Raw genomic sequence first — 24,018 nt, 5'->3', positions numbered from 1 at the left:
CAACTTCCTAGTTTTGAATTTCCACTCAGAACTCGCCTTTCTAATTCCTTTCTTGTTCACGAAGCACGACGTGTCCCTTGACCTTCCGGTCTCTTACCTTCGGAGTCTCTGCACGTGGCTCACTCGGGTCACGATGAAAGGTAAACTATCTATAATAGCTATGTACGACGCGAAGAAACCCAGAATCGCAGACTTTGCTAATGCAGCTTTCCTCGCCAGGTGCCTCTAGCATCACCAATGTCGAATGCATCATCTGTCAGCAGCGAATATTTCTGTGTCTCATCTAGCTTAAAACTCTAAGACCTTTTAATGAATTCGATACAAAGAGCGTATATAACAAGAGTTCTCATTTGTCGAAAAACCGATATATCAAAGCGTATAACGTGCGCAGTCCTGCCACCTTCGGTAAAGTGCCAAACTACTTCCAGTAGTACGCAGGAGGCTGCTTGTGATTGACTCTAAACTTTCAAATATGATTGGCTGATACCTTTTTATTCAAAATGCCGCCTGTCGGGGAGTCGAGCCACGATCAGCGGCGGATGGTGGTTCTGAATTAGGTGAAGATCTAGTAGGAAGATGGGGTAATAGAGAAAATTAGATCAATATTTGTACATAGTACTTACTTATTAGAAATGGTTTTAGTGTGTTTTTGTTAGAAACCCCATTTTCTAATACGTATGTGTAACTATTGATCTAATGTTCTCTATTACCCCATTTTCTACCTACCAACCCTTCACCTATTTCAGAGCCATCAGCTGTCCCTGGTCACGATTGTCGGTACCCCCTAAAGGACAGCTGCGCTTACGTCGTTTATCATCAGGCGCGGCAGATTGACAATTTACGTTTTACTTGTTCAAAACAGCCCGAAACATATATCGTACACCCGACGACAAAAGTAACAGTAGGCGGATTCAAGCACTATTTTTATCCAGTGTGTTTTTCACACCACGACGATAATGAATTGAAATCAAAATGTCAATATGCATAGGTTACCACCTGCTTCGAATCAACAGAATTCCATTACATTCACGATGTGGAATGAATATATAATTAAAATAGCGATAAACAGTTTACTTACTATTATTATTTCGCTGTTGGCTCTATAAACAGAAGTTCCAGGCGGGAGCGAGTTTGAAGAACATTTTAAATTTTATAAAGCCTAACATTAGAAAATGCATGATCTACCTTCATTTTTGAAATTACGATTTCAAGAAAAAGACGACATAGATACAATTTTATCCCACATTTGAAACTTACTCTAAATTCGTAAGGAATTATCATATTTCGTATGGAATTGCTATGTAATTTCTGTACGATTGCTTACGGCCCGAATTCCATATGCAAGATAATTTTGTAAAGGTTTACCTACAGGATGATGAGCAAAGAGCTTGTAACATGGCCGTATACAAGGGGAGGGTTTAAAGTGGTCCAAACATCTCCCATTGCTTTAATAAACATTTTGCGTTAATCGAATAATCGTATCAACAGTTTGTTCTAATCAATGTAACATCTGAAATCATTTTGAAAATATAACTTATAATGAATGGTGTACAATAATTTTATTTTAATTCATATCTTCAGAATAACTAGAACAGTATTCATTACGTTCAAAATAAACTGTAAAATAGCAAAATTTTCGAAAAACTATTGAAAACGCACATAGATATTTTTATACATAATTTGAAAATTTTGTAAATAAAAATCTCAATGTGCAGTGAGATGTTTAGAAATATTCATTGAAAACTGTTTAAATTCAATAATAATGTAATTATTTTTCCCATTAGTGAATAACATTAATGATCAATAGTTATTAGTTATAATTTTAATTTTACTATCCTCGAACTACTGAAAGCTGAACCCTCCCCATTATTTTCCCGTAAATACAGCTGTGGCTTGTAAGATTGGGCTTTCGTACTAAACGTTTCAACTTTGGAAACGCAATACACGTGTGTGCTTTGAATTATTTTTTAAGAAATCTGGTATACGCACATGTGCGAACGAAGAGAGAAAGTGCACAATTACTAATGCAACAAATGTAACAAGTATAAACTATTCGAAATACCTGGATCCTAAGAACACCAAACTTGAATGACCTAACCGACTAATTCAAACCTATGAGAAGGGATTTACGATCACACGGAAAATGAAACACGCTGAGAATATTATTGAACGAAATCTAAAGCAGAAATCAAGAGGTACATTATTTTCAGGAATCAGGATAGATTGTAAGTTTTAGGAACTGCAATTTACTTCTTCTAACTGTACAAAAGGTTTGTGTGTATAATGAATCTAAACTTGGGCCAGATTTCGAATTCGAGAGTACGTAGATATACTGGTAACTTTAAATTCACTGATATAAATCGATAATTATATTTTCCCTTTGTATTTGTGACATTTACAATAGGCTGAGATAATATCTCGCTCTCCCCAAATCTATCATACGGAACATCAATAAAAATAAAGCAAGTCAGTCACTGATCACATTGACTGACTGTGTAAGGGTACGAAATATAATTTTCTAAATAGCAAATTTTCGCTTTATGAACTTATTTACAGAATTTCTTTTACATTTCAAGATATTTTAAATGCTGTTATGTGACACGAGTACACATTTTTTATAAGAATGATATGGTCCATATTTCTATGTGACGTCACAACTTTAAAATATGTCACTGATATATTATACTTTTATGAAAGGACACGTAAATGTTGTGTTATTATATGTAATATTGCACCCTGTTTGTAATATATATATTTTGTTTAATGTTTATTGTATTTTATGCTCTGTTATGAGTAGTTTAATGTATCTTCATGTTTGCAAGAGTGCACTATACGAATTTGTATTTCTAAAGATGTATAGATGTCAGTTTTGTTGATAGTATCCTTTTGTAGATAGTGAGTGATTCATCTGTACTTTAATCTGTGTTCTCGAAAATAGTATAAAAGCGAGGATATCGCGTAAGAAACATCACACTTTTTCGCCACGGATCGACGAAGCGTTTAAACTTAAAAAGAACTCCTCGGTGTTGTGCATACATCTTGGTATGGTAGTTCGGGGCGCAAGCTAGGCCTATGTGATCATAGGTACGCCGATAGCCATGCATTGATGATATGCACAATACTGCAACCATTCTACGTTAAATAATAAAGCTAGCCTAAGGATTAATTTGGAAATAAAAGGCTAAAGTGCAAATATTGTCTCAGTTATCATTGCATATCTCTTGGTGTGGTAGTTCGGGGCGCAAGCTAGGTCTATGTGATCATAGGCTTGCCGATAGCCACGCATTGAGTTTATGCGTTTTAGTTGAGTCAATTCATCGACAAAGCGAAATCCTCGCCTTCGTCTCAAGTATATTTGCATTATAATTGCAATAAACAAAGAATAAAACCTTTCAGTTTATACATACTGCAGTAATGTGGTTTTATTTCTCTGTGCAGTGAATATTGTCTTTGCCTAACACTACCCCTGTACCTGAGAGGAGTCTGTGTACTTCACCGAGTCTCATCGTTCACCGCTGAGTATTATTAAGTTAATATTAATAGTAAAATAATACAACGCGTCAATTACAAGAACGTATCAAGTTCGTTGACTACATCGAAAATATCATAAAGATCTTGCTGTTTTTGACAGAAAGATTCTACAAGGGGAAAATATAACATCCATTGCTCATAGTGAGTACAAAAGTACAAAATCATCTACCATATATTTCTGAAATAGACTACTGAAATTGAACGAAGTTGCGAAATTTCATTGATGGACAATATATTTATTTCATATCATGATTATCATTGCACATAACGCTTGTAAACTGGAACGTAATGTATTATTCAAGAAGTACTGAATATCATTTATGGCTAGGAAGAAAAAACACGACCTTTACACTTCGAACTACACAATTTCCGACAATTTCCAATGCAGATATACAAATCGAAATCAACATTTTATTGAGTGTCAAGTAAAGGAATATTAGTAGTTACATCTGTTAGGTAAATGCCAAACTACTAGAGATTTACGTACGATGCTTCTCGAGCCCGATTGAGGCCTCTTGTTATATTAACTCTTTGATTCGATATTATGTAACTGGTGCATAGCTGAAAAGCCACAACCAAGTATACATTTATATAAAAAAAAATCGATACTGCTCTCGTGGACTACAATATTGGTGTAAGAATTTATTTGGATTTATCGCATAATCCTTTTTTATCATTGAAAATAGTGATACTTCCTATTTAGGGATCTGGTAAGTCGATCAGCTAACTAACGCAAACAAAAGTCCTACATAGAATTTGACAGTAACTCTTAGCAATAGCTCAGGCTGTCTACCAGTCGTGAAAGTCAAGAAAAAGTCAAGAAATGAACGAGTAGGTCAAGAAGTGAATAAAAAAGTCTAGAAATTATACTTGTCGTCAATAATTTTTGTTGTCAAAATAACTGATTGATTGATTTATTTTATTTTACTTCACTTTTCTGCACTTCTCTGCCCCTTTGGCTAATCGCAAAGATGATGATAAATGGTGGTAAGATAAGATGGATGAAGGGACAATGACAAATATACAGGAATGACAACACGAGCCCCACATATGATTGTACTGGCTGTGAGTCCAGACGCCAGAGCCTCGCTAGTCTGCCAAATGCATGCCAGAATGCTTAATAGATAAAGCAAGTCTAATTCTCTGGTTAAGTTCAGCTTCAGTTTACATCTTAACTGGCCTTTTGGTTGGGGTTTTTCATTAAAAAAATATTTAATTTCTTAATTCCTAATTTTCAACTTTACGTAAGTAGGGGTCGTATAAATAAAAGTTAAGAAAAACAAAGAAAAGGTCATGAAAAAGTCGAGAATTTTGGATTTGTTATTTTGGTAGACATCCTGTAACACCAGCAATTTGAAACGTTTATTGTCAACATTAAACACCACAATTCTTGAGAAATTCATTCATTTTCTCAGCGGCAAGTACGTGTTAAAAAAAGTATATTTTGTTCAAGTTGTCTGTGGAAAATTTGCACTCTTCTTGATAATGCATATCTTTTTAAATCTGAGAAAATTACAATTAAAAAAATAATTATCGTCGTGAAAGATCTGGTTTATATTATCCGTAGGATAGGTTATCGCAGTTAGATCGCCAGTAAGCGTTCTCCATCTTATCAATTTACCAACACGCCAAGCGGAGTCTAGATTTTTCAAGTCTATGGAGCGGGAGAAAAGCTGAGGAAAATTCCACAGAAGTTACAGAGAATGTTCCCAAGAGAATCTGCATTCAGTAGAGCATTGTTTATTGTGCGACAGCGTTACGTAATGTTCATTTCACTCTGGTTATGGAATGTCTAACGATTATTGATTAAGTAAGTATTAGCGAATTCTAGCAGACAATTCCATGGGGAGGAGGTTTTTAAAGAAATTATTCTTATCGCACCTGATATCCTATGTTCGTCTTAGGTAAAAAGATAAACAATGAATAAATGAATTCAGACAAATATAAATACTGTTTTGTAGTATACACCTTCGCCAGTTGGCATTTTATTCAATCTTATATCGTACATTGTTGCTGAGTGACACCGGGTGTTGGTAACAGGGAACAAATCGGGCATTTGGATGAATGCATTTGTTGCTTGATTTTTTAAACTATTGGAACACAAATATAAAATGTTGACGTCGGACTTACACCATCCAACATGGACGTCCGCAGGATATTTTTCATGGAGGGCAAGTATGGATTTTTTCCAGGGGTCACCACAAACGAGGTATATTTTCTCCAATAGTCTTGCCCTCTAAAAAAAAGGAACTCCTTCAGTTACAAAATTATATATTATTATTATTTAACTCTAAAGAAATCATTTATGTAAGAAATATAACTTCTTACGTCCTGAATAAGTTCAAATACGTCGCATGTCTTTGTGGATGATAAAACTACCTTTTCTATTCGTTTCTCGCTTGTGAATAATAGTGAAATAATTACTCTGTGGAATACACAGTCCTCCTATTCTTGCTTGTTACTATTTCCCTATTTTCGCTCCAAATACGCTCCTCTTTATTCAATTTCACCAAAAATTAAGCGCGTGGTTTTTTTACATGGGCTTATTTTTGTCAAAAGTCAACATGCAGCCATTTGACATCATCTGCTCAACCAATGCATGTTACTTACCCTGATGGATCCACCTGTACGTATCCACCCTGACTAAAAAAAATAAACTTAAGAATGCCTTACGTAATAGTTGTGTGAGAATTTTCTTTTTGAAAACAATTGTGAGAAAACTGGCAGCGTAACATGTCGTGAAGATTAACTGCCGTAACAAAAGTGATCCCCCCCCCCCCATCAGACCGCTTAAAGTTCTTAACGGACAAATAATTTTCAAGGATGACGATATTCATAGGCGGATCTAGAATTTTACTCTGGGAGAAGCACAGAATATGCCGTAAGTACATAAGATGTAGCGCTGGAAATAGGCTTACAATAATCTGAAGATTGTAAACAAATTAATGTATATATGAATATCACATCAAGACAATTACAAGGATTAGTTTTAGAACCAGTTCATGGTCCCATCGAGACTGGAATTTCAAAGTGGAATCTCTACCTAGCAGGAAACAAACCCAAGTAACCTTTGATTTTTTAAGATTAAAGCATTTTGTTTTATGAAATAATGGCAATACTAAATTATTTGTAGTAACAATTATTACAGAAAGGGATAAGCTTGAGAATGTATTCCCTTACGCAAAACTGAATACTCTCGCTCTGTATCTATCAGTTAATGTTATTACTTTCCAAAAGTCCCGGATTCGATTTCCGGTGTCGAGTTACTTAATTGTCTACTAAATCTAGTCCCGATTCAAGGACGTATTTAGGGGGGGTCAGGGAGTCCGGACCCCCCGAAAGATTTATCAAGAACTAAAATTAAATAATGAAAAATATATTCGTTTAGCCGTTGTATAATTTCCTCTGAACTTATTGGAAGACAAGAATTATATTGGGATCATACGGCTTTGAGGGACAGGAAGGACGTATTTAGGAGGGGTCCAGGGGTGCGGACCCACCCCCGAAAGACTTACCAAGTACTAAAATTAAGTATTAGCATTTGTTGCATAATCGATGGTTATTAATTTCCTCTGAACTTTTTTTAAAATCGAAAACTTACTTTTCTCCAACTACATGTGACATCATTTTTGTTATTCGATAAATATTCAATTATTCATCTCTTGGACATTAATTTCATTGCTACAGCACTTGTTTTTATTTAAATTATTCCGATCTTAATTAAAGGTAAGCTGCGTAATGAATATGCGCTGTTATACTGTATCTCTATTTTTACAGTCTTTTTACCTAACTGTGTAATAATAATACTCGTATAATATTAATTTATGTATTGAAGGGCTTGGCTGTAAAACATGGTAAGTGACATTTTGGTACTTTTTGAGTTACTAAGTAAAATGTGCCATCGTTCAATTTTCCAGTGAAATTGCCATGTCATACAATTTGCATTGAAGCCTTCTGAAATTTGTAAACACAACACAAAAACTATTTATCTACAGTATAGCTTCTAATAACCTTTTTTCTAAATAAACTCAGAAATGACCAAAATGTCACTTAACATGTTTTACACCCGAGACCTTATTGTAATTAGTATTAATTTGATTTAATATAATTATTTTAATTTAAACATTATTATTATTACAATAATAATTATTATTATTCCCGAGAGACTTGCTTCGTACCCCCCCCCCGAAACATATTTCTAGATATGTGCCTGTCCCGATTGATGTATTTGTGCTACACTTTGTTTTATTCTTTTGCTATCCGGAAATGTATTGCTTCAACATTTTTTGTTCATTGTAATATAATGCTATCAATAGTTTTCATAATACCATGGTCACATTCCACTCCCGCTAAATCCGCAAATGATGTATTACATTCGCTTCTGTAGTATTTGATATGGTATCAAAACGGCCACTGTTGTAATTTAAAAGTTGGACAACTATAGGAACACTGACAAGAGGAAGCAGAGGGAAATTTTTCTACTGTAGTTGACTTTCCACAGACTGCTGAGACTAACCTCTATTTCTCTCTCTCTCTCTTTCTCCCTCGTCTCTATTTTCCGTGGTTTTCTTTTTCTTTCTCGCTTATTATTATTTTGTCCCTTTATTTCCCTCTTTCCTTAAGCAACTTCTTCCTCTGTTCCTCGTTTTCCTTCATTTTTGTTTGTCCCCCGATTTCATTTCCTTTCTTCATATCTTTCTTCCTGTGATTTTCTGTCTTTGTTTCTCTCTCTTTCCCCTTTTCTTTCTCTCTACCTATTCAACTCTTTTCTTTACCTACTTGTCTCTAGTTTTCTCAACCTCTTTCTATCCCTCTACGTGCATGTGTGATTTTTGCTCTTACGTGAATGATTCTAGACTATTTGTAATGGCAACACTGTTTTGAAAGAAAATAATGAACATAAAAGGGACTAACAGATAAGATGAATGATGTAAGACTTGAAGCTTTCCTGGCAGAAAATGATGAAAGGATTCTCTCTGGCTATCGACCAGGTGAGTCGTGGAAAGGATTCCAAGCCAGAGTCTTTTCAAGATAAATGATACCAACTTCTACACTTTACGAAAAATATTCAAAATACGAACATTTTTCATTACATCAGGTAGCATTATGTTAATAGTCTGTGCTATTCCAATAAACTTTAATAGTTAGATAATGCATAATGGGGCGGTATTGATAGTTTTTATCCCCCTCCAAAAATAATAAATACTTTTTATGGGTGAATAAATTAAGCTACGAAATTAAGGAAATGTTCTCTGTAAATTATATTTTCCACAAAATGTTTTATTTCCTTTTTCACCTAAAATTTTACCCGAATTTCCCGAGCCGAGCGAGATTTTCCTTCGTGCGGCAACACTGCATATCCCTGTGTTGACATCCCTAGATATTATTGCTAAGTACTGGTTAAATAACTTTGAGACCTCCTCTTCTTCCAGCTGCCAAAATGCCATGGCAGAGATGTCTTGGAGCTCTCCTCTGGGTGGTGAACCGAACAGCGGACCCCCTCTTCAGGCTCGTCAACTACAGGAAGGGGAGGCGGATCCCGCCAATCAAGAACCCGATTCTGCTGGAAAGTGCCACGTCATTGGCTGAGAAGATTCGCAATGGAGAAGTAAGTTAAAATCCTATTTTATGGAGGTGTTATATTTCCATACTGTTATTTACGTATCTAAGATTATATGAATAACGTATTCTCCATGCTTCCTTCCTGCTTTCTGTGCTTTCTGTGGCAGAGGTAGTGTTGCTACACGAAGACAAATTTCCCTTGGTGCAGGGGAATCTACGTCCAATTTTAGGTAAAAAGGGAGATTTGATGAAAAAATATCAAGATTGCTGGAAAATTTGAAGTTGTCGGACTCCTGTGTTTGTTTTACTTCCATGCCTGTGTTGGTGTTTTGTTTCTACTGTATCTAATTCATCTAGATAAGCAGTGGCGGCCGGCGGCAAGTATGATGGGTAATGCCAACGTGATCAAGAAATCGAAAAAAAAAAACCTCTGCAATGCCCCCGTCCCCTCCTTGAGGTTGCCTCACTGGCCAAGATGTTTATCCTCGTTTGGTAACGTGGAAAACAGCGTGTGTTTAAGTAATAACACACTAATCCGATTCATCTTCACTCACTAACCCATCTTTATACACTACAGGACACTTCACTAAAAACACAATTACAAGAAGAAGGGAAAACAAATCTTCTCACCTTCTCCTCCCTCATGCACACGTATTCCAACTGGATGTTGAAAATATTCTAGACATTTGATGTAAAAACAAATTGTCGAAATGCCAAAGGAAACTCGCATCACCATAGGATTTTTTACTTTTATATTTTTAAAAAGTCTGGATTGCCCTCTAGGAGCATCTATCTATTATCAAAATGTTAATTTAACTTTGGAAAAATACTAGGTTCGTTTCTCCAAAAGTTGGCAGAAAAGTAGATAGTACCTTTTTCACGAATTACTTCCCCAACGGGTCTTACAAATCCGTCGTATTTAGCGACTTATCTCTGAAGATGGCAACTGTGTCAACGCTGCGAAAGTTCCCTCGCTGTGCCAAAGCGAAAATGGGCACGGCCGGTGTCTTATGGGCTAACCCCATTGGCTAACACCACCCCCTGCCACCTTCTTCCCGGCTCATGGTGGAAATGTTACTCGCTGAGACTTCTCCAACCCTCTGCACATGTTTCAACTTTGTTAGGCCAGCTCTTGGGTGGCGCGGACCGCTGCCTCGCCGAGGGTATGAAACAGCTGGCGATGCATTGAGGAGGTTGGGGCGGTCATCACGTCAGCTTGACCGATTGCAAGATTCGAATCTCCTTGTCTGTAAACTATCAATGTATTAATTTAACAATACTTGGGCGAGGTATGCATTTCTTCTGAGGGTAGTGCCATGGCACGGCGGCTCTCCCCCTTGAGCCGCCGCTGAATATAGGGCTGTGTGTGTATAATAAATGGACATCATTGTACACCATTTAACATGCACCATTGCTTTTCCTCAGTGCATGAATTTATGAACCTCCAATCCACAAGTATGTTGCCACAAGAGTGTAAGTGAAAATGTAATCAGTAGTTCCAACATAGACCCACAATAGGCTGGAAGCCTTATCACTAGGGATGTGATCTTCCATGCTGAAGATTTTCACATTGCTTTAATTCTGGAAAATTGAGACAAATTTTAGTTTTAATGACCAAAAAAAAAAATATAATAAGGGCACCTTTGTGAGAAATGACGAATTTCTTCCATTTCACTCTTTTATCTCATCATCCACTAAATATGAAATGTTTATTGAATGATATCACCCAAATCTATCAAAACAGTCATACATATAACCAGTGCCAGATCTACAAGCCGCAAGGCCCCGCAGTGCAGGGGGGGGGGAGAGAAGTTAGCCTTTAGGGGTCCCTCAGCAATTGACATAGTACAGGGTTCTTATATGCATATGTAAAAAATAAACGTAGGTGCTCAGGGGTACAGAAACTAATACAATATATACAGGTAAAGGTAAAGTTCCCTGTGCATATAACACCGTGTCATGAAGGCACATTTAGGGGGGCCCAAGATGTGTAGATCCAGCACTGCATATAACATTTCCTTAACAATGGCAAAAAAATCTCTCTGCGACCTCAAAATACCGTTTTGTTTACACACACAAATACACACCCCTTAACCCCCTCCCCTGCAACACAACAGGTTCCTAATCTTCTCCCTGAAAATTTTCCCGTTCCTGGGAAACTTCCCTTCTGGGAAGATCCCCAGCGAATTCTACTCCAGGACAAGTTCGAAGCATTGTCAGTCATTTCTCCACCAAACTGCAATAAATGAAGCGTGACTATCTCTATTGAATCGAACTTGCACCAGCTAGTCTAGAAACAACAGATCAAATAGCGCTGAACAGATGAAGTGTTTATATTGCATATTTCGAATTAAAGTGCCAAATTCGGTGTTATTCTGAAAAATTCGCGATTCCAAAACACCGAAAACTTTCCTCCTTAACCTATCCAAATACATTTTAAACACTTTATTTTGCTTTCCTCAACTTTTCAGTGTTATTGTTAAAACGAAAACTTCACGTCCCTACTTATTACATATCATATCTGTTATGTCATTTGAGTGCAATTCTTAGTATTGTATGTTGTTATAAGTCTTACCTTTATATAATCCCACAATAGTTCATTTCCACCTGTTCAAGTGGCTCCGGCACCCACCCAGCATTGTACAAAGTGGGTACCTGGAGGAAACTCTGGGGGGTAAAGGTGGCCAGGGGCGTGGTGCTGATCACATCATCCCCACCTTCGGCAGTGATCAAGAAAGTGTGGGGCCCTAACTCCACACCCCTATATGCCTTCATGGTGAGGTGCAAAGTACAGGGGAGCACTTTACCTTTACCTTTATATTGTAACCTCAACATATTTTACTGATGTTACTATTATATAATAGTATCACTAATCTGAGTACACACCTTCCAGCATAAAACTATAATAGGCTAAGGTATCATTTCATTCTATCAAGTCACTATATTATATTATTGTATTTCATTGTATTAGTATATTGCAATGTGATTGTGAACACCAATCGACCTGTCTGATACCACAGCATATAAATGCAAACATGTGATTCATGGATGAAATGAATCTAATCTAAACAACCAATAAGAATCGTTGCAGTTAACAAATAGCAAGTAAGGGATGAGGCGACAGACGAGTGGAGAAAGTTACATACCTTTGAACTGCACAATTTGTATTCACGTCCAGTTATTATTAGAATAATAGGTGGGCAGGTCATGTGGCACAAATGGGAAAGGTAAGAAGAGTTTGTATGTAGGATTCTTGTTGGGAAACCTGATGGTAAGAGACCTGTAAAAAAGGTAAAGTGCTCCCCTGTGCTTAGCACCATGCCATGAAGGCATATAGGGGGTGTGGGGGTAACGCCCCACACTTGCTTGATCCGGTCATGAGTGAGGGTGATGTGATCAGCATCACGCCCCTGACCGCCTTTATACCCCAGGGTTTTCCCCAGGTACCCATGTCATTCGAAGCTGAGTGGACGCCGGGGCCACTTCCTACGTTAGAAAAGTTCCCAGATTTGAACCGGCTGGGGATCGAACCCGGGACCTTGAGCATGGTAGTCAGATGCGTTACCAACTGAGCCACCGCAGCCACTGGTGGCCTGTAGGAAAGCCAAGATGAAGATTGAGGGATGATGTTGAGATGGACCTAAAGGAAATCTCTAAGGATGGAAAAGATTGGATTGACCTTGCCCAGGATAGGGACAGATGGAAGGCTTGTGTTGCTGCAGCCATGAACCTTTGGTTTAAGAAGCCTAGAGAGTGAGTTAGCAGTAAACCAGATCGAATTTTCAGGATACGCCACTGGACTTTATTTAGAGGGATGAGCATCCCCCTAACTCAATTTTAATATTAGGTATACATGAGTTACACTAGAAAGTAAGTTCCGATTATTAATAGTGTATAACTTAACTCTTGTGTTTTCAGCTTAAGAGTGAAGATGTGGTAAGAGCTTACATAGAGCGAATCAAAGAAGTGAATCCCATCATCAACTCAGTCGTGGACCAAAGATACGAAGAAGCACTTCAGGAAGCACGGAACATCGACATCTTCGTTCAGTCGACGACGAGAAGCAAAGAGCAGCTGGCGAAAGAACTGCCATTCCTCGGAATTCCAGTATCGGTGAAGGAAAGTTTAGCAGTGAAAGGTATAGTTATTTCACTGATTCATGGATTCAGTCCCACTTATGTTGAACATACATTTTAGCTTGTACTACAGACATGGATGTTGCCAGAAATTTTACTCACCTGGGAGGCAGAAATAAATAATAATAATAATAATAATGAGCATTATTATGAGCAGAAATAACTATTATAAATTGGTGGGAAAACAATTTTATTCTAAATTGATCTTATGATTGTTATTAATTATGATTATTATTATGTGCTTGGAAAGACTTCTACTCGATCCACCAGTGAGCAAATATACAACACAAATGTTTTTCATTATAATTTTACTTGCAGTGTACTGAAATACATAGTTCTGTTAGTAACTTTTACACACAAAAGTTGGGTGAAAATATTACTCATAATATTTATGTCGTGTGACCTCTCACATAAAACTATATTTTTTGGAATTTTGAAAACTGTGGAACCATTTAATCTTTGAATTAATGGCAGAATATGAATATATATATATAATGAATAATCAGGTTCCACTGTGGTAGAACATGCATGGAGTGATTCACATAGAATTCAGTGGAGCAACGTAACGGTGTCACAGAAAGAACCAAATTGGAAACTAAGGAAAAACAAAGAAGCAGCCATCATAGCAATGGTCCAAAACCCTATGAGTCATCCCAGTGCGGAATTCAAGTATTATGGTCCCCTTTCCTCAAAAATTACAAATGGTAGCAAAAATGGAGAAAAACTCAGTACAGAATTCTGGAGATGTGCCTTGAAGTAATTGGTTAAAGAAGCAGATTTGTAGTAAAAATCGCAGGTCTGCTGTAGGCTCGATTCCCGCCAAAATAAATTTTACCTGAAAACAAGAGAAGAAATGCTCTCTCGAGACTAGTGTTAGAATGAGGATAGCTCAAAGCACTAGACAATGAATAATGTCCAATTAACATTGCATGCGAACATAACAGTTGTTTATGCAAACCAATCCACACTTACCTATTGCAGCAGCAATAACTTGACACCAGTTCACAGCTTAAGAACCATTTCTGCCAACTGGTGTAACTCACCGTAAGCAATGCAGCGAAAACTTCCAACACTGGGAACTTACAATCGTAAAATGTTTACAATTTAGTTGATTGTAGGCTTTTAGGTTAAACACCCTGTGGAACAAAGGAAGTAAATATAAATATTAATATAAATAATAAAAATAATATAATAAGACCCTCCTGAAATGTTGCCCAGAATTATTGCTGTTGAGAGCTCTACGGGGCGACCTAATAGATGTGATTGCTAGATATATTTGTGAGTGGCTCTGTAGCAGGGGGACGATGGCAATTCTCGCTTAATTGCAAGGTAACACTTACTGAATATATATGTAAAACTTAATGTGGCTCATAAATTATATTGTAGCGTGATGTCCCAATTCCTTCATCAATATATTGTATGCCATTAATAATAATCACTATATTATAGGGCTGATCCGATATCAATGTCGATATATCAGTATCAGCCGATACCATTGGTATTGATGTTGGAAAGTATCGATTGGATTATATTTACCGCTACCGGTAAATCTTTTGTGAGGTCCGCAAAAATGGCACGTGACAGTTTTGCATAGTCTAATTATGCAGAGTGGTCACAAAGTGGGAGTACCCATCTTTATTTTTGACTACGATAGTAATAGTTGGATTACTTGATATTAACACATACCTGTGTCATTGATTCATCACCTCTCGGACTTCTTGGAGGCCCTTCAGAACGTATTGAGGTCTTACTCACACTTGCATTGTGAAATGTGCCAAAATATGGTGCAGAGTTCGGCTGTGCTACAAAAAAGACTGTCTCCATACCGATGTTCTGGACACGTAAACCATCAGGTGTGTGTTCATATTATCAAGCATTCAACCATAACCATCGTAGTGTCAAAAATACAGGAGGGGGGATGCCCACTTTGTGACCACCCTGTACAGAAAGTTTTGCAAAGTACGAATTTTCATTTATTTTGTTTCAATATTACATAAAGGAAGTAACTGTATTTTGTGATTACATTTATTCATATTTTGAGGTAATTTTTTTTAAATATTAATAGCTAAACTCTGGTAAATAGATACTTATAATTGTAGTGAAATATTCACCCAGTAATATTAACCCTAGGAAGATAAGGCTTCGTCAAATTACGTAAATACAAAAAGATATCCCCCACCCTTTCTTACCACATGATGCGCTTGGCACCCTCAGTATCTTCAATTGGCCTTGAACTGTGGAGGGAGTGATACTGTCAGAGGTCAATTGCTGTCCAGTTGACAAATTATTTTATATATTTATAATCATCGTGATGAAGCATTAGCTTTAACATAAGCAAATTTGACACATCTATTTTTTGTTACGACAAGGAAACAATCAATTGTGTTATACAAAACAAAACTAAAAAAAATGTCGTTTCACTGCTTTAGACAACTCACTGCACAGCATCCATCTATCAAACTTCCAAAAGGTTTAATTAATATACAGGATGACTTGTAATTAGATGTATTCCCTGAAAGGGGTGAAAGTAGAGACAATTTGCAATAAATTTGACCATATGATACCCCGTCCGAAAATTAGTAGTTTTTGAGATAATCGAATTTCTATTGTTTTTTTAAAAAATGACAATTTTCCACATAAAATGATGAATTGAGAAAAAACTGCTCATTGCATGGAACTTATTTCAGCATTTTCTGATAGCTAACAAATAAGTGGTTCGTTGAAAAAAAAAGTTTTTCACAAATAACAATCACATGTAAGTAACGAGTGGGTCTAAACTTACAAGTAATGATAAAAAAATGCACTCTTAGTTTACTTCGCAACGTATTAATAACAAAAATGGTATGACACAAAGCGTACAAATTACTTTAATTACTTCCTTGTGTCATCTGCTATCAAACAAGATACAAATGTTGCTAACATTCACATTTGTGTACAAGAAATAATACTTCATTCATCTTCATGTGAATGGAATCAATGAACAATACAATTAAAGGACATTGCACGTCTTGCTCAAAGTGGGCACCTCCGTTACGAATGCAGGCACGCAGGTTTTTATGGAAATTTGGTCTCATAACTCGTGATGTGATGGTGTCCTTGATGTGTTGACCAGCTGTTAAGATTCTCTCCCTGAGTTCTTCTTGCGAGTTTACCAGTGTCTTGTAAACTGATTCTTTCATGTGGCTCCAAATGTAAAAGTCGCAAGGCATCTTCTTGGGAACAACATGCTCATACACACGTTGCATCTGCAAATCATTCATGAGGCTATTGTGGGCCGATCCATGAGAGAGTCCTGTCATGTTTGCCAAGTCGTCTATCGACTGTCTGCAGTTTTGACGGACCTCTTCCTGAACTCTGGCAATCATTTCTTCCATTCTTGCTGATCTGGGTCTTCCTGGATGTGGATTATCTTCGGTGGACACGTGAGCCCTTCTGAATCCCTTGTGCCACTCGTGAACTTGGTCTGCGACATTGCTTCCTCCCCGTATCCTTGGCGTAGCAGAGTATCAGTTTCCGTAAATGTCTTACCCAGTTTAACACAAAATTTGAGGTTCATTCGCTGCTTTTGAAGCTTCATCTTGCCATCCAATGAACTGAGGTATCGCAGCAGATAGCCTTTGCCGTAACGTGTTTACTTTCAGAGCTGCATGTATGAACTGTCTGCTATGCACTTCATACCACACCAGCTAACCTTCTGTGCAGCCGCAGGCCAGTCATTGCAGATACAATGTCGTGGTGGCCAAAGTTCAGTTTATTTTTGACTGTACTGGTATGTACAACTAGCTAAAATATGAAACCAATTCTGATCTGCATGAAAAGTTTTCTAAGTAAATAATGTTGTTCACTTGAACTTCAATGCTCAACAACCCCTTGCAATGTCCTTGTGAATTTATGACTAAATGTCCATATGCAAAAGCTGGATTTTGTCCCTCCCAAGTTTAATGCTCAATCTCCCTCTTGGAAAACCTTCTACAATTTACTACTAAAAAATCTATGCAAAAGCTGGATATTGTCTCCCAAAACAATACTTTCCTTCTCTTTAGGATTCCTTACTATTGTTCAAGTTGCTATTAATATACAAGAATAACTAATCAATGATGAACCAGGGGCAATAATGAATCAATTTTTCCAGTCACATTTTCATTACAGGAAATTCCTCTTTGAACGTTCTGTGGATGCAACCTCCATAGTGGAACTGCGTACCTCTATTTTAATCCCACTGACTGAAATCAAGATTAATCTGCCATATTCTTTTTGTTCTGCTATAATCCGGTTGATATTAATTCTTAGTTTCTTTTTGCAACAATCCAAAAATGATTAACTCCAATATTTACAAATTGCTTATATGATATCCATGCTAGCTTCCTCCCTAGTCCCCCAGCCCTGAATTATTGGGGGGACACATTCCCCAGTACTCCCTGCTAATGACACCCTTGGTAAATGGAGGATCAGTGTTTCCTGAAATATACATCAAAATGCAAAACACTGGTGAGATTTACATTAATTATTTGTAATTTTCTTCACAGGTTTGAGCCACACTGCAGGCTCCCGGTCAAGGGCCAATCACAAGGCTGAAAAGGATGCAGTTGCGACCCTACTTATCAGGCAGTCGGGTGCAATCCCACTTGTCGTCACAAACGTACCGGAAATGTGTATGTGTTGGGAGACGTTCAATAAGTTGTACGGAACCACCAAGAACCCTTACGACACAAACAGGACACCCGGAGGCTCCTCTGGAGGAGAGGTGGGTGCTATTCAGAAATGTTGTAAGGGGATGGAATACACTATAAAGTACTTCATAATTACCATTTTTAACCTTCACGCCGACCTCCATGGCAGAGTGGTTAGCTCAGTATTCTGCATATTCATTAGAGAAACACTAAATGTCATCCACTCAAACCAATCAAAATTTACCTAAAACAACAAAGTACACAGATACCAAACAAGAAATTCCCAACGGTTTTCATCTGGAGACATGGGCGTCCGGAAGGGGGGCAAGGGGGGGGCATGCCCCCTCCCCCTGGAAAATGAAAGTCAACTAAAAATTATGTATTTCACACATATAATTTCATTTTAGCCACAATAATATGTTTTATTTATTGCATGAACATCATAAATTCAAATTTAAGCAATATTTTATTAGGGAACAACACTATTTTTGGAGTAAATGTGCCGTGTTTGCCCCCCTGGAAAAAAATACCTTCCTTGCCCCTCCCTGGAAAAAATCCTGCGGACGTCCATGTCTGGAGACACACAAAACAAACCACTCAACTAACAGTACTTTTCATAAAGGTCTTGTAATGTACAACAAATTACCTCAATGAATCTCTTGGACTTTAAGAAAAACATTAAAATACTGTTATTAAAACATTCTTTTTATTCTCTAGCCAAATACCTTGATGCACAATTGTAAGTTCTATTCCACTTTATTTGAATCTATGTGTATGTTTATGCAAGGGCGTATTTAGTTACTATTTACAAAAATTAAATAATAAAATAACTGAAATTACATAATGGAAATATACATATTCTTTAATCGATGTTTATTTATTTCTGCAAAACGTATTGGAAGGCAAGGATTATATTGTAAACATACTACGCACTTTGAATTAGAGTGGCAATGTTACTTTTAATGTAACATTCATAAACTATCATCAGGAACTTTACTTTTCGTCAACTGGATTTAACAACCTTTCTTTATATTTCATAAATATTCAATTCTTTATCTATTTGACATTAATTTCCTTGCCAGGGCAGTTTTTTGTAGAAATTTTACCGACCTTAACTATACATAAGCTAGACAATGAATACGTGCTGTTGTATCACTATTCTTGTACTATCCTTTTACCTATTCATGTAATAAAAATATATTAATTAATTTGAATATTTTAATAGTTTTTTAATTAATTTAATATAATAATTATTTTTGTTTAACATTATTATTATTATTATTATTATTTTGAGACACTTAGTTTGGAACCCCCCAAAAACTTATTTCAAGATACGTGCCTTTGTGTATGTGTGTCTATGAATATCCACCTATATATGTGTGTAAGTGCATTGTAATGACACCGTATATTGTAAGAAAAAATGTACTCTTGCTAGAATACGTACAATTTTAATTTTATGAAATTATATTGTATTGCTTACAAAAATGTTAAGAATCATGTAACATAGACGAAACCATGGATTATTGTAATCCCTAAAGGTGAATAAATAAATCAAATCAAATCAAGTCCCAGGTTCGTATCCCAGTCTGGGCAGTGGTGTTCTTTGTGAGTGTCCCTTCATCAATTTCATCATACCATCACTCATCCTCATCTTGACAGTTAGTCAAAAGTGGTGGTAAAAGGAGAAGTAAAATAAACCAAATCAATCAATCATTTTTTAACCTTTGTTTCAAAAGTCGTTTAAAGACAAAAATTGTAATTGGGAGTCATTTTTAAGGGGGATTGCACTTTCCTCTGCCCCCCCAAGTTCTTTACTTTGATTTTCTCAAAATTTTCAGAGGGGCTGTAGTCCCATCAGCCCCTCCCCTTGTATACACCAGATCAGTGAGCACAGTTTAACAGATAATCATTGCTAGGTGAAACCAACTGAACTTTTTTTTTATAAATGTATATTTGTTTTACATTTCATAATTTTACAATTTCATAATTTTATTATACAATATTTTCTCTCACAATATAGTTGGTAAGTAGGCCTACATATATTATTTTCTTAGTCGGTCTCCTCAAAAGTGTTGACAAGGCGTATGCGCCATTATATCCTGCTTCTTTTAGATCTCTTAAGAAATAATCACGCGTAGTTACATTAAGACGACATTCAAATATAATATGATCAGGTGTTCCTTCACTTGCACCACACTGACAGATTGGGGATTGAACAATCTTCCTAGTGTACAAGTCTTTAGGTGCTAGGGTGTAATTTAGCCGACATCTAAGAAGGCTTGTTAAAGAGTTTCTTGAGAGGTTAATGTCTTGATACCAAGGTTCTTTAGGTATAAGTGGTTGCATTGAATAATATTCCCTGTAATTGTCCATTGTTTCTGCCAACTTTTCAACAATTCTGTTTTAGCATGCGACTCGAGCGCTTTTGCAGAAAATTTGATCCGAATCGATCGGAGACTTGATTCTTCAGCTGCATACTTGGCTAATGCATCTGCTATATGGACCAACTGAACTTGAATTCAGACTTTGGTTTGCAATAATTCCTTTAAAATAATAATATTTGACTTTGCTCCATCGACATAGTAACGAATTTACAATAGATTTGGAAACAAGCAGTACTTCTGGTAGAATGAAGGGAGCAATGGAAAATATGCATCAGTTCTCAATTACATACAGTGTGTGACAGAAAAATGTAAAATCCGGGAATGTAAAATCAAGGTTCCAATGTATTTTGAAAATATAAATTTAATTTCAGTCACAACACTTTATGTTAATTAATATAAAGTTGTTCTGGTAATTACAAGTGAGGCTGATACGGGCCAACACAGGAATGTGAAAATTTCAAACTCGAGCAGTGTTTGTGAGGTGCCAGCACTGCTTTGAAGAGAGAGAAAAAAAATGTGCCTTAATTTCTTGTGATAACCTGTAGGCCTATTTAATTATCAGTCCCCTAGAATAATTAATGCAAAGTGCTGTCACTGAAATAAAATTACATGCTCAAAATGTGAAAAGTTTGTTCCTTTAATTTCTGGGGCACAGTTCCTAATGATTATATGGCTGATAATGTAAAATTGTATACCTTTTGTTGTACATTCTGCCTGTCTCTTTTTGATGTTCTAATCATAGCATTTCTCATTAACAGGCTGCTCTGCAAGGTGCTGGAGGGTCCCTGATAGGCCTCGTGTCCGACGTAGCTGGCTCCGCGAGAATACCAGCCATGTTCACTGGAGTCTTTGGACACAAACCAACACCAGGTGATTAAAAATAGCTTAACAAGATTGTCGACAATTATGAGAGCTGCACTCACCATGCGTTTTCATAAGCCACGAGAATTACTATTTCTACCATTATTATTATTTCTACTATTCAAGTTTTATCAATGGCCTGACCCCTTGGCATGCCAATTGTTCATAGCATATCATCAGAGAGGATAAAACATCTATCTTTGGTGATGTGGCGTGCTCAGGCTTTTCGAAAGGGGGAGGGGTATATCTACTTTTTTTTTTAATCAGCTCTCTCATTTTGCCATCTTTTCCTGCTTTGATGTTCTTTTTTTTAGGAATACTGGGCCAAAGGGCACACCACTGTGTACAGTTCATGTAACAAATTCTGAATTTAACATAATACGTATTTAGTAAATGTTTCCAGTTTTCCCCATTTATAAATATTCTGTCTTTACTTCAATTTGTGTACTTGTGCAAACATGTATGAACCTGTTAAAACTAAACAAACTTCTTAAACTTTCAATAAACCTTGAATGACGGCAGTGGCGGAGCGTGACCTTTCCAGCAGTGTAAGCCTATCATGATGAAGGTTATTTCCCATTGTGCTTATTTTTGGGCTGACATGGTTAGTGCTTTATCCACACACATCGACCCCCACCCCATTTTTTCAGAACACTTCCCTGGAATTTTTCATTTAATCCCTGGGATTGGTGTTTTCTTTGCTAGGCTGTGTATCTCCTACATTTCAACTGATAATTAAGTCAGTCTTATTCCTATCACAATGAGTAACATAACGATAAAAATATGCAAAGTTATATAAAATGAATAATAATAACAATAATAATAATAATAAAGAAACGAAAAAAGAAGGAAACAGAAAAGTGCTGAATACTTTTTACAACCGCATAACCAAGTATCAGCTTCGTACCATGAATCACAAAATTGACGCACTTTATTTTTCGTTTCTGTTACTATGCCTGCTAGAGAAGGAAGGGGTGGGCCTACCTACATCCACAAGTTTCTTCTTGGCAGCAAAATCCTTGCTGGACAACAGTGTCTTCAACAAGTTCTCCAGCCCACCTCACAATCACATTCATTTTATTCCATAATGCACTTCACTATCACACAACACCACAGGGACGACAGTCCGCTTTTCAATAGATGGAATTCGCAAAACCAATACCTCGAGACTTGAACAAACACATAACAAGAAGAAGGAAACAATAAGAAACCAGATCCAAAATCAGTCACTGCTCAAAGCAATGATCTTTCAAACTGTGAGGGGAATATCCCTTTCTGATATAAATAAATTCCCTCTCTTGCCTTAAAATTATATAAAATATAAAAGAAATGCTCACTAATTGTAGAGACATATCCAGAAATTTCTATCAAAGGACATGTAAGTGCTTTCTTAGGATACTGTAAAAGCAAATCTAGCACCTAAAAGATCATAAACAGGCTTTTCGAACGCTGTTCGAAGAGTGTTTGAATCACGGACTATGTAATTAATAATATTTGGTTCACATTTGACATGAGATTTGTAAAATTAGTGCACTTTTTAGCTCAATTATTACCAGCTGAGTACATACATAAACGGAAAACAGAGATCTTAATATTTGTGATGTTTATACTCTCCTACAAGCAAAAAACAGAAACAAGAATTTAGCACATCAATGTGTATCTAGTTTTCCCGTATCCCGCTCATTTTTAGGTTTCTCTTTTTCCCCCTTCCTGTTAGATTTTTGCTTCAGAATTCCCTGTTCCTGGAAAAACCTCCCTGAAGCACCACCGGCTCAAATTTCCTTTGCAGTCAACCATTCATACCCGACAATGCTGGAGCCCCTCCTCTTGCAGGACCTGTGTCTCGCTTGCACGTATTCAGTGAAGCCAACCCAAGCATAATGGTGATAAATCTCGCACAAGTTTAAAAAGTCGTTTGTAAGTTGGGGATATAAATAAAACAAGAGGGCCACTTTTCGTTGTGCTTGAATTCTCTCAAACTTTTCACATATAACGTCGAACCCATGCCGTTGGTTGAACCATTCGAATTTATATTTATGTTTTTGTTATAAATAAATATTAATAATATGAAGATCCCAGAACAATTTAGTAGTGTGTAGCATAATTTCGAAGTTTAAACGACACCATGGATGTCCAGAAGGGGCAAGGCAAGGAGACACTTCCTGAAAAATGAATGTCAACCATTTTCACAAATATAATTTCATTTCAGTCACATCAAATTGTTAATTATTGTAAGGGCGTTGCAGAAAAATGTTAACTTCAAATTGAATTAGTATATTTTGAGAAGGGAAATATACCTGGCTTACCCCAACCCCTGAAAAAAAAAATACTTTGCTTAATCCTCCCTGGTGGAAAGAAAAACTGCGGACGTCCATGAACAACACTTTTTCTAAACATGAGGTTTGCAATGCTGCTGTAAGCCTCTGGCCGTAGGTATACAAACAGGGTTTTGGTCCACTCTTCTCCCTATATTCCTTGCTCTTCTCCATCCAGATACGGTATGCGCCAGTAGGCACTGCTTGTTCGCGATCAGAAATTTGTAAGGCAACATTCAGATGGCTTACAACTTTCCGCAAGCAGAAGGTGGGAGTGCCGCCTGGTGTTGAAGTGTTGCAATGTAACAAACAGAATCTCGAAGACTGGTATCGGGCCGAGTTGAACTTTGAAGTTTTTACGAATTTTGCCATATAATTACATACATTTTACTAGAACTAATAAAGTGTAAGCCCGGCTTACACGGCTTACATGGATGCCTGAATGACGGTAACAGCCAAAAAAATGCCATTCTTGCCCTACCAGAGGACTTGATTTATTAAGTAAGCATTTAATTTGCATATTTTGAAATGTACATATAATTCTTTCTGTTTCTGTTGC

General features: G+C 36.8%; 1 protein-coding gene across 3 annotated transcripts in view; it reads left to right on the top strand.

The window, feature by feature from the left end:
• Window positions 1-24,018, top strand: part of LOC145997482 (fatty-acid amide hydrolase 2-A-like) — a 68,977-nt gene that overhangs the window by 26,306 nt on the left and 18,653 nt on the right. For 2 of the 3 annotated variants that reach the window (XM_083134580.1, XM_083134581.1), the window contains exons 2-5: window positions 8,964-9,139; window positions 13,012-13,231; window positions 17,756-17,973; window positions 21,042-21,153. In XM_083134580.1, coding sequence (XP_082990706.1) covers window positions 8,964-9,139; window positions 13,012-13,231; window positions 17,756-17,973; window positions 21,042-21,153 — 726 coding nt within the window. Of the gene's footprint in view, window positions 1-6,311; window positions 6,413-8,963; window positions 9,140-13,011; window positions 13,232-17,755; window positions 17,974-21,041; window positions 21,154-24,018 lie in introns of those variants that run through there. The other variant, XM_083134579.1, reaches the window with a different exon arrangement.

Source organism: Lepisma saccharinum, chromosome 13 (genome assembly GCF_977018435.1).
Source record: "Lepisma saccharinum chromosome 13, izLepSacc3.1, whole genome shotgun sequence".
NCBI classification, from domain to species: domain Eukaryota; kingdom Metazoa; phylum Arthropoda; class Insecta; order Zygentoma; family Lepismatidae; genus Lepisma; species Lepisma saccharinum.
Note: the sequence above shows the minus strand (reverse complement) of the source record. Positions and strands in the feature narration are given on the sequence as shown.